We start from the raw sequence: 12,357 nt of genomic DNA, 5'->3' as shown, positions 1-12,357 counted from the left end.
CTTGGTAACGATGCCGTTAGGCGTGTAGGATATCTCCTCCTCCCTGCTGCTGGGAACGGGCTAGTCTTTAGTTGTTGCCGGAAGTGACTCTCTGTTTCCCCGCCGGGTGATAGTTCAGTGGTTCTGTTGGGGGTGAATCAGCTGTTTTTGTGTGAGCGGAATATCAATCTGACAGGAAGAAATGGCTTCAGGACCTTGTGCGCTTATTACGAGCTGCGATCCGGGCTTCGTGGAGGAGGCACTCGTTAAGCGTGAGTACCGAGGTCTCTGAGGGAGTTGTCAGATAAACCTGACGTGTTTCCACGGGTCCCCTACGTGCAGAGACCACCGTCCCTGTGCTCGCTTTCCCGGATCAGGATGGCAATTGTGCAATACAGTTCTCGTATGTATTTGATATAATATTAATAAGTCAGTGTTTAGTAAAGAAAATACGTTACCTTTTTTAGTTCAAGTAGAATTGAAAAACGCCAAGACGTCGGATATGAAATAATATAAGGAACGAGGCCTTGTCATCTCTGGTTAAATGTCCCAACACTGACTGGATCATTAAGATTTTTTCTAATTTCTTTATTTTGTTGGTATGTTTGCTGTCATTGTGCATTTAAAACAGTCGGAAAAATGCCACTGAGTTTTAGTCAGACAGGGGAAGTTGGGATCGCCTCATTGAATGCTTGGGAGCGAAATGTATGAGTTTATTCCCAATTGAGCACATTCAGTATGTGATCAGATTATTTTGGTGTAGCGGAATAGGGAGATAAATAAGGGTGTAGTGCTATTAATACGATGATGGTCCATTCCTTGGTCTACCTCCTTTCCTAAAACACTCACATGTGGCAATAAGGTGTAAAATGACTAGTTTGGTTTTATTGGTCATTCCATTGTTTCGGTTTTAGGTGTTATTGATGCGTGTTCACGTGTAATATTCAGCTGCTTCATTGGAAAAGTGATCTTTCTGGTTCAGTAAATTAACAGTTCAAGACTAGAAGCAGATTGGAAAATATGGGATTTTTATTTTATATTTCATATCAGGGATGGAAATCAGACTCCCGTTGCATAGCAATTTGATCAATTTCTGGTTTTACTATGCATTTAATAAGGCACACCTAAGCGTGTTACCTCTACACTGTGGATAATCAAGCTCTTAGTAAAATCTGGAATGGGCAAAACTGCTATGCAATAGGAGTCTTATTTTAATTCTTGAACGACTTGAAATAACGTTTCATTGTAATTAGCCGTTTTGAAGGTGTACTCCCTTTACATGAAATTCTTTCATATTTTGTCAGTGTTTGCCTGCTTTAATTATACCACAGTTCCACCAGGTGGCTGTCAAGGTCTTGAAATCCTCAGTCCCGTGAATCAAGAAAAGGCAGGCAAGTCAAAGGCAGGACTGGTTAGTTATCTGTTACCTGTTTTTCAGTCACAAAACTGTATAGTGTATCAGTTTCCATAATGCTGTAGGATTTATAAAAAAAAAAAAAAAAATTGGTCGTGTTACAAAATACTGTTTGTGCCTGATGCTGAGCAACTATTAATGTAGCTGCATTTCCTATCACCCCATTGAAATGTCACAGCTAGATTATAATGGGAGTACATGGGAACACGCTCCTGATATTATCATTCTGGTTATAACCACACTCCGGTTAGTATTAGTCACACTTAGTCATACAAGTGATTCACATCCCATAAGATTAACATGGGGAAGGTTTACATGTGCATAAGTACTTGTACAGTATTGAAGTGTTTGGAATATAAAGCATTGCCTCAGAATCTAGAATACAGAACAGCGCAGTGTGTCTGTTAAAAGACGACTGTTTAATTACAGTAGGATGTTAAAAAGATAAATGCAGTGCATAGTATCATATTTCAAGTTCCACATCATAGCAGTGATATTCAAGGGTTCAAGGAACCTTTTCTAAAATCTATGTACTATATCAATTGGTGTTATAGGGTCACTTTGCACAGTACATATATATTAATCATGAAACAATCTATTTGAAGTTACATAGTGTTCTGTTCTCAATTTGAGGAATGCGTTTTTTTCTAGGCAAGGACGAAAGCAAGGATCAAGATTGCGGCCCTCCTAGAATTTATTATTGGACTGCAATCACTCTTAAGTGAATGCGTCAGCTCAACCGTTTAAACCATGTGGATTTCAAGCTGCTGACCTTTCAAAAGTTTATTAAAAAAACAAAAAACAGGACCGGGGGGATGTAATTATTCACTCTTAACGAGATGAATTTGCTGGAAAAAAAACTATTTCAGTGAGTGAGGGTTTTGCTTTGTTATATTGTGTGCTTAATCACAGTGTCTAATTAACCAGCAAGAGTAACTGCAAAATGTATGCCCTGTCGCATGTACCCCAGTGGAATTGGCAGTACCTTTAGTTTTGAACACCTGAGTTAATTCTTACTAATAACCAGATCTCAGTGTCTGGTTGTTGAACAAAAAAAGGGTTGTCCATGAATTTACAACAAAGACAACCTGAAAAGGTCGACCCAACAGTGATCTGTCACTTAATACAAATTTATGAACAGACCAAAAAAAAAAAAAAAAAAAACTAGCAGTGATCTACATGTTTCAGATGTTAATTGTTCATTCGATTGACACAGCAATGTTAGATTGCACAGCAGCTTGAGTCCTGTTACTGTATATTGAAAGATAAATGTATCCTCTGCAGTTACCTTCTAAATGACTCAGAATGGTTGCTGTTGTTTGTTTTCCCTCCAGATCATCCTTTTGATAATGGGTTTTAAAGAAATACCGCACCCCCTAGTAATGTCACACAGCCAAACCATAGCGGCTGACAAAGGCAGGGAGGGTGACATCATCACTGGTCTCTGACACTCGACGCTCCCGCTTTCCTCTCTGCCTCAGAACCAGAGCCCTTTTACTTCACTGTGGTCTTTGAAGTTGCTGCAAATGTGAAGTGAATGTGCGTCAGCAGGAGGTTCTCTATTTGTGTGTCCAGACCAGAGTCAGAAATAGAATGCATGCTTTTGAAAACACAGCTTCATGATTGCAGAGAGCTTTAGCTTTGTGGTTTTGAGACTTTTTTTTTGGGGGGGGGGGGGGGGGGGGGGGGGGGATTTGAAAAGTGTATTGCTTTATGTGCTTGTAAATCAGGGTTGAATAAAATGCAGTTTAAGAGTTATGATGCTTCATTACATAGTCTGATAAAAACAAAGAATAGTCTCAATATTACAAAAGTTGTGCACAGTGGTCTATGGCTGTGATATCAAGTCCACGTGTTCTCATTTCTGTTAGTGTAACACTTTTTGAGTCCTGAAATGAAGATGATTCATTTTCCATTAAGTTGTTGGCAGAAACGTGTCCGATTTGAATTAGACCCCATTAAAGCAGGGTGGATCTCGGGGGGTTTTCCTGTAGGAATGATGTTAAATTGGGATATTACATGATGGTTCCAAGGGGAAACATGTGCAGTCAAAGTCAAGTAGACAAATGTTCCAGCTGCCTTCATCGTTGTTGGAGAGGCGGGTTTGAATGTGGCTTAGCAGTACTTAATAACTTTTACTATACAGAGGTAAAATAAGAATTTTTTGAAGGGAACTCTAGCAACAAAATCTGCAAGATGCACCACCGATGGATGCACTGAGTAACCTGGTTTGGAGATATCTGTCAAAAACATTAAGGGATCCACTGAAGTCATCTTCCTGCATTTTGTCAACATTTCCAAACATGGAAACACTGAAACAGTTTCACCCGAAGTTATGTCCACCAGAAAACAAGCATTTCAGATTTGACCTTCATCATGAAGCTAATCTTAATTGTCTTTCTTGATGTCCAAACTACAGTGCTCAACCCTTCTCTTCTAGAGTGCTGCACAATGCAATATGATGTGTCTGTCTTTGTTTGACCCTTTTCTTGTCCTTGTTTACGCAGTTTAAAATGTTGCTTTTTTTGTTTGCCAGAAATCATTGCTGGTGATGGTATTTTAGGACCCTCCTCCCAGACTGGAGAAGTCAGATGGTATCCCTGGACGATAAACAACAAATATTACACAGCAGACATCTGCCTGTGCGCCGTACCCAACAGATTCCTCGTCACGTCCGACATCGCTGAGGGCGTGCAGGCATTCATTGTGTATTTCGACAGCAACACAGTGAGGAAACCTTCTTTCTTTCCTAATGCTTTATTTCTCTGTACAGTAACACACACTGTCTGCTTTGGGTTGAGGAGATTGCTCGTATGCTCAGCATTTGTATTCATGTATACATTTTGTTCTTTGATCCTGAGTGATGTAGATGAGGCTTGATTGGTGAAACAGCCGCTTCTTGTTCCCAGCATTATGTAATTGTGTTTTTCTTTTTAAAGGTAATATACGATGGTAGTGTTTTTCTAATATCTCTGTGCACTTTGTCATTTCAGAAATCTGGCCTGGACAGTGTGTCGCTATGGCTTCCCCTGGCAGAAGACTGGTCCCCTGAGGTGCTGATCCTGGTCTGTGATCGCGTGTCAGAGAATGGTGAGATCTAGACACAGGTCAGACCTATGTGGTCACAGATTCATAGAGTTTTCCACCACTGAGGTCCAATTGAACAGCGCCTGGCCATTTTAATACCAACGGTTAGGGATACTTCAGCACTTCAGCGTTCCTCAAAGGGACTGAGCCTTGCAGCTTGTCTTTCCCAGGTGTGAACAAACAGACAGCCCAGGAGTGGTGTATCGCACATGGCTTTGAACTGGTGGAGCTCAACCCAGAAGAGGTCCCCGATGAAGACGGTATTTCATTACATTTTTATTACAGCTAACATAAGTGTACTGAGTGTGTGTTTAAATAGTATTACATGATATCTGCTTTTCAGTTATAGTTGGAGTTACAACTGCATTCATAACAAAGAAGCTTGTTTTCCTAGTCCTAACATCATTGTTTGTTAGTGTTTGTAATAATTCTTCATAGTGCCCAGTTCTATTGCTCTAATAAGGTTTGTATCACTTATCTCTGTTGCTCAGTCTAACTGGCAGATATTTTGCTTTCAGGTCTTGTTTTGTTTTGCCTATTTTATTTGCTTCCTGGTTTTGAAATCATGTGACATTGTGACCTTTCAACTCTGTTAACTCCACCCACTTCTATGACATACCGGGAAACGGAAAGGATTCAGAATAAAAGAAGGGCTCACAAAGGTCTATCTAGGGACCTTGACCTATTGGCTTACTTCCGAATGCAGTATTGATTCGTTCTTTTCTGACTTTCAACAGACGACTTTCCAGAGTCCACAGGGATAAAGAGGATTGTTCAAGCCCTGAACGCAAACGTGTGGTCCAACATGGAGATGAAAGATGGTATGTTCACAGACTAACAGTTATTCCAGGTATTGCAGGTAGAAAATTGCAAAAAAACAGGCAAGATAGATGATCATTTGTCAGTCGTTCTGTTTTCGCTTTTAAGTATTTATTTATTTATTTATTTTTTATAACTGTTTCCATATGTTAAATTTATGTTGTAGTCTGTTCCCCTGAAACTATTATTTCAGAGAAAAATGAGATGGAATTGACTAATGTAATGGCTTAAGAAAAAGTCTGCTCCAACTGAAATAAAAATATTATTTTAAAGGCATGCCTTAGGGTCAGGGTTAAGAGCACTCCGCTGAGATGTATTGTTTCTTCCCATTGCTGTTGTGTTAAAGTCAGTAGTTGCTATCTGTACTTTGCCATACTCGATGAACCTTAAAACGTTTGTAATATTTTACCTTGCGCCTGGCACATGTTAAATGATTTCTAGTGAGAGGTAACCTTTATAAATAACGATGAGCCATCTGATACAGAGACTCTTTCCATCAGACATCTTGATGAGTTAAGAGTAAATGCAATAATAAATGAAGGGGTTTCTTTTGGATATTTAGTTAACAGTTTAACTACACCCAGAGAGAGCATTCTTTAGAAATGCCAGCTGTTCCCAGTTACTGAACAGCAAAGCACCATGTGAGTCTGCAACAAGATCAGATCGCAGGTTCAGTGGTTATTCTTCATGGCACGGCTGCTAAGCTTAGTATCTTGTAGAAGTTGTTTTAATAGTAGTTTCAAGTACCCATTTCCATCCAATACAACCCCCCCACACACACACACACACACACACACACACACACACACACACACACACATTTACTGTAGAAAAAGAGTTTCATCACATGTACTACGCCAAGTCATTTTTTGAGTTGATCTCAATGATATCCTATGCAATGGTCCCTAAACCGTGTGCCCTATTCACAAGTCACTAAAGAATTTTTTAAGACAGGCTTTTTTTAATTGATTTAATTAAACTCAGCCTTTCGCCTTAACAAGCTGTGCAGATTATGCAAATTAGCGGTATTCACTGGGAAAGTAATTTACAGCACATGCTGTACTTCCAATAGTCTCTAGTCAGTCTTCTCTGAAATGTCAAAGGAAATGTGAACTTTGAAGCAGATGTGCAGTAAAAGTAAGAGCAGCAGTGTAGCGGCATGCTTTGTAGGTTGTTTTTTTGGAAAGCGCCTAGTTGAATGTAGATCATCTCAGATATGAATGTGAATGCAGTGGATATGAAAAATGACTGTCATATTTAAGTGGTGCATGGCTGAGGACCTGAATTGGCAACATCACCAGACTGAAAATAAAGTAATAGATCTCACTAGGGATATTCCTCCCATCCACCCCTGCATAATAAAATACATGAAGTAAATATGTTTCAGACGAAGACTCTCCGTCACTCAAAAATTACTTTAACAGTTTCAAACAAAACCAAAACCTTTTCAGTTCAGACATAAAACATATCTATTCAACTGATCTAAACAGTGACGGAAATGGTTCAGGTTGATCCCACCGTTTGTGTTTTATCACGTTTGTAAAGGGTTTGTGGACTGCACCACAACTATGAATCACAGAAGTCCTGTGGTATACCATTTATCACTCGGGGGGAACGGACAGTAAAGCGCATTTCCTTAACTTGTACCTGGGTTTTTGCTGAAGTGGAGGGTGGTAAACTCTTCTAAAAGTAAAAAGAAAGGAAACTAGGAGTCGTCTAAGCTTACATGGGAATGAGTGCGCCAGACCTCTGGAAGAGAGAGTGCTCTGAGCAGCTTGCTTCATTTCCTGTTTTCATCCCTGGTGTAAAACACATGGTTATCAGGGGCCCAATGTACAGCATGTGTGGATCAGGAAATCGCTCTTACTAGTCCCAAGCAAAACTTCATAACCTTGCATGTAACGATCAAATGAGCCTGTTCTTGTCTGAGTGATTTTCTTTCAAGAACTGTAACAGAAATGCCGACATGACAGTTGGGTTAGGCGGAAAACATTAAAATATAGAACAGAAACTTATCACAACTTCCTGTGCTTAATCGAATACCAATCTCTAACTGTTAAACGGAATTGTTATTCTAGTCTTGAGCATGGCAATTCACAGAGAAGTATGGTAATGCATGATTTAAAAACAAAGCAGAATGCATATAAACATAAATAAAACATGGTAACATTACTGTGCAATGTATCATGGTTAATTTAAGTTTTTTTTTTTTAATGAGCACTGTATGAAACTTGTATAACTGTGCATAAATACTTCATAATCGCTTTAAAAACCAAACACAACATGCTTATATATATATATATATATATATATATATATATATATATATATATATATATATATATATATATATATATATATATATATATATATATATATAAAATAACCTTTTTTTTTTTTTTTTTTTTTTTATTTTTTTACATAGCAAGTGTATATTACTGGAATTTTAAATTCTCCGTCTGACTCATAGCTATTAATACCTTGACTGTCATTCTTGAAAAAATAATAATGACATTTTTTGCAGCATTATAGTAACAAATGCTGATGTCATGTTATGAATACTTAAATGCCTGTTACTGCATGACAGCCTTCACTGTGAACGATTCTGCATGTGCTGTAGTTCTGGTGCTAGGTAGTCTTTAAGAAAGGGTTATGAATACGACATAGTGTGAGATTCAAAGAACTGCAGTGTGTTAGAACAGAATGTACACAGGTGGAATTATGTAAAGGCTATTTGTTCAGAATGGATTGTTTCTGTTTTTAATGGAAAGGATACCTGGCTGTGTTGCTTTCATAATGGCTGCTTTGCTTTCAGTGGTTGTTGTCTGAAAGGTGTTCTCTCTCAACATCTCTTTCAGAAAGAAACCAGGGCTTCAGCCTCATGAGCAGCCTGGTGGGGTCACGTCACAGCAACGGAGCTGCGCACAGCCACGAGCCACATGTTGGTGATATATTCCCTCTCGTACATTCATACTGTCATTAGGAACTGACTCTATATACCTCAGTGGACACTGGTCCAAAAATCAACATGCAGCTAGTCACTCTGAGAGAAAAAAAAGCCTATCAAATGTAAGGCCATTATGAATTACTTTGTTTAAATGAACTACTTCTTGATTTTTAACATTGACCCCACGTTGCAGTAGAACATTCAACTCTGAATACTGCAGCCTGTTAAAGCACAGCAGTCCATGCTCATCCATGTTCTCTGTTGTGTCTTGCAGTCACACAGGTCTGCAGATGGTGGCACTGAAACTAGTTCAGAGGACAGCAGGAGAAACGCTGCTCCAGATCCTGACACTCAGATTGACACGCTTGTAGGTACGGAAGCACCATGTTATTTGATTAACCCATGAATTAGGAATTATTGATGTTTCCAGATGTATCTGGAGATATATGAACATGCTTGTCAAATGTTACATCCAAGGTTTGTTTTTATTAACATACAACTGTACATTACAAAATACTGTACATCCCAGTAAATAGTTCTTATGAATACTGCACAGTTGTACAGGACAATGAGGGATTGAAATGACCCTTGCTCATCTCTCAGATCCCATGCTGGATATGGATATCCAGGAACTGGCCAGTCTAACCACAGGGGATGCAGATGTGGAGAACTTTGAAAGATTGTTTTCTAAGTTAAAAGAAATGAAAGGTAAGCTGTTTGTCTTTCCCCATTTGTATTTAAAAGACGTTTAAAAGAAACCTGCAGTGCAATAAGCATTAAGCTCACGTGTGTATTATATTGGTGGTTAATATATTTAATGTTACAATATTCACTGCGCAGGAAGACTGAGTCACACGATACATGTTTTGTTTTTCATAGATAAGGCAGTAACACTACCTCATGATCAAAGAAAGCTGCATGCTGAAAAGGTAGGAGCCTGCGTCTGTATAGCGGTTTATTCATCGCCCTAAGACTTTAAGAAAGCCTTTTATATATTGTATTTCATTGATAAGCATGTTTCTTTTTACTATATCTCATTCCAGAGAAAACATATAAATTTTACAATTCCACACCTCGCTGTGGTTTACAGACCTTGTGCGTCATTAATAAACAAAGAAATCAGAATCTCTTTATGTTATTATCTGTTTATTTAGCAAGCACCTTTATCCAAGGCGACTTACAGAGACTAGGATGTGTGAACTATGCATCAGCTGAAGTGTCACTTACAGCAATGTCTCACCCGAAAGACGGAGCACAAGGAGGTTAAGTGACTTGCTCTGTGTCACACAGTGAGTCAGTGAGGGAGCCGGAATTTGAACCGTAGACCTCCTGGTTATAACCCTTTTTCTTTAACCACTGGATCACACAGCGTCCTCCTCATATTGCTAAACCATGAGAGTAAACATCACAGATGTGCAGTAAGATCACTGTGTTCCCTTCCACAGGTCGCCAAGGCATTCTGGATGGCGATTGGTGGAGACGAAGATGAAATTGAAGGACTGTCATCAGAAGATGACAATTAAATAGCTGCTGTGTATCTCCAAACTGAGATTTCATTGTGGAACATCTCCAACTCCAGCACCTATTTACCACCATAAACGCCCTGATATAAAAGTAAAGAACAAGAACAGTACAGAGTTAATGCTCACCTGGATCAAACTAACAGTGTCAAAGCAGAAACGTACGAAAGCGTAGCTGTCAAGGACACATGCCTCCCGCCAACCACCTGTAAAGTCTTACAAACTCAAAACTGAAAACGTGTTGCTCACCTGGCCCCTCTTCTCAATCATTCCTGTGTTTCAATTTTGTATTTTAAAATGTAGAAACAGTTGAATAAACATTTAAAACAACTGTAATGAAATCATTGGACTATTTGGGGGGCTGGAGAATGAAACTAAATAAATGAAGCATTTACACAGACCAAAGAAGAGGGAACCCTTCATGAGAGAAATGGTGGGGAAGTTTGACTCTTAACTGCTGTAGGACGTTTCATCAAGAACGACTGTCCTCCCGGGAATGAAGTAACAAAACACATTGAAGATGAGCAAAAATCGAATTTATGACAATATCATGAAATGTAGATCGCAATGATTGTTTGCCTGCTGTGTGGCTCAGCAGTTGAAGCTGAGGGCTGGAGAAAGTGAAACTGCATGGGGATTGGATAACAGTCAATCAATGAGATTATTATTTTTTTTAGCTGCATGGTTATTTCTATTTGCTTGTGTGTGTGTACAATGCTATAACTTACTTTTTGATTTGAGTGCCCCAGCCTCTTTGTGCTTGTATTGATATAATCAGTCAAGAACAGAGAAAGAATCGTTCAGATTTTAGTACACTAGCTGATCTTCAACGGATTGTATACGGAGGACTGCCATATCTGTTTTCACTGTTTGAGGGCGCACTTTCAAACCCTTCAAGCACAACAAGAGAGAACACACTAATATACAGTAGAAGAAAACTTTCTGCGTGGTCCACAAGGGTGGAGTAAAACATTCACAACAGAAACCGGGTCTCTTGGATTGCGTTACGTTAATGTATTGGTGAAAAGTTTCAGTTGCTTTCTGAAACCCATCGCCTCATAACAACCTATTGACTGTGAGAATATGAAGGTTAACTTGTTGTTGTTGATTTAGAAAATTGATTGATTGTGAACTTTGCTGTTTTGACCTTTTGCAGTTCATTACCTCAGGAGATGATGTTTATCTCACTGCTGGATTTTGTTTCCTGGTAAAGAATAAAAAAAATATATATACATAGTGTGTGTGTGTGTGTTGCAGGTTAATCTGACAGTTGCTGCCCAGGTGTACTGCATGATATGATACATAAATCTTCAGTACGTCAAGTCATGACTAGAAGCACTTTGCATTTTAATTAGATTATAATATTAAAATGAAACGTGTAACTAAATTGATTATAACCCCACAATGTTGTCTCATTAAAAGGATTGCCTACCCTTTGCTGGAAAACAACCATGGCTTTTTAATCTTTTTCATCTTTAACGTTATGACTATTTGGCTAACAACATGATAGCAACGCAATACTGTGGCTTTACAAAAGCCAAGATCAGTTAGTGATTTCATTAAATACCCTTTAAGAGAGGCACTTGACTGTTGAATGCCTTTAATAGCCGTTTACCAATAATATAAAAAAAAATTATTCTAGAGCATTACTTTAACAAACTCGTATCATAACACAAACCAAAAAGTTGTGAATAGGACCATTCTATATGCACTCACTGTGTGGTGGCGAATCTCCCCCTGCCCTGCTCTGTAAGCTAACTCACAAAGGCACCCTTTATATCCGAACAAGCAGCCGCTACAAAGAGATGATAGGAAATGGGATGTGCCGAGATGTTTTATATTAATGTTATCCTAGCAATACAGAAAACACTTGCGTGTAAACACTTCATTAGATTGTGGAGGCCTGTAACTATGAGTGATGCAGTCTGCCTCAGAGAAGAAATGTAATCCTAGACGAGTGTGAATGATACAGATGCAACAGCAAACACAACTTTACTATCACAGGTTTCACTTGTGACACGTCTGTTTCGAAACGGCTGTAGTGAAGGAATGACTCCCATTGCAGTTTTAAGAGATGACACGTTTCAATTCCTTTGCCTGGGTTCTGAACCCGCTTCACACTGCAGGCTCAGCTGAAAAAAATGTATTTCTTTTGTAAATGTCTAAACCGGATCTCAGTGTGAAGTCTCTCTTAAAGGAGTGCTGCACAAGGCTTACAAATCCAGGTTCGTTCCTCTTATTAGCACTTGCAATAGTAGTCCTGGTCCCTCTTCGTCTGTTACTTTTATTTAATACTTCCACTTCCAGCATGGTGATTTGTGAAAGACAATTGAAAGACAGTCAAAGTTGCAGTTGCTTCCTGGTACCCAATACCTTCATGGTTTGTAGCTCAATCTCACTTGAATGGACTAACTGCAGTCAGACCATGAGACCTACAGCAAACGTACCACAGGTAATACTGATAAGAGGTCATTGATTGTAAAGCATTGGCTAGCAGTGTGCTCCTTTAATTTGTACTGCACTGTAATAGACTTAATCTAAAACACACACACAATGAAATGAAAATTACAAAACTAAGCAATAAAGGATTA

General features: G+C 38.9%; 1 protein-coding gene across 2 annotated transcripts; it reads left to right on the top strand.

Moving 5' to 3' along the window:
• Positions 1-82: 82 nt before the first annotated feature.
• On the top strand, positions 83-11,000 carry LOC121294922 (alpha- and gamma-adaptin-binding protein p34-like). Of its 2 annotated transcripts, none has more exons than XM_041219123.1 (10): positions 83-251; positions 3,930-4,120; positions 4,387-4,483; positions 4,651-4,740; positions 5,218-5,301; positions 8,158-8,240; positions 8,521-8,617; positions 8,850-8,954; positions 9,126-9,175; positions 9,692-11,000. In XM_041219123.1, exons 1-10 carry the CDS (start codon positions 182-184, stop codon positions 9,767-9,769), a joined length of 945 nt encoding a protein of 314 aa, XP_041075057.1. In that variant the 5' UTR covers positions 83-181; the 3' UTR covers positions 9,770-11,000. The 2 variants fall into 2 exon arrangements, with proteins under 2 accessions (XP_041075057.1, XP_041075058.1); XM_041219124.1 differs by lacking the exon at positions 83-251 and adding an exon at positions 275-382.
• The last annotated feature ends 1,357 nt before the right edge of the window (positions 11,001-12,357 follow it).

Source organism: Polyodon spathula, chromosome 19 (assembly GCF_017654505.1).
Source record: "Polyodon spathula isolate WHYD16114869_AA chromosome 19, ASM1765450v1, whole genome shotgun sequence".
Lineage (NCBI taxonomy): Eukaryota > Metazoa > Chordata > Actinopteri > Acipenseriformes > Polyodontidae > Polyodon > Polyodon spathula.
This window is presented reverse-complemented; position numbering and strand designations above follow the sequence as displayed.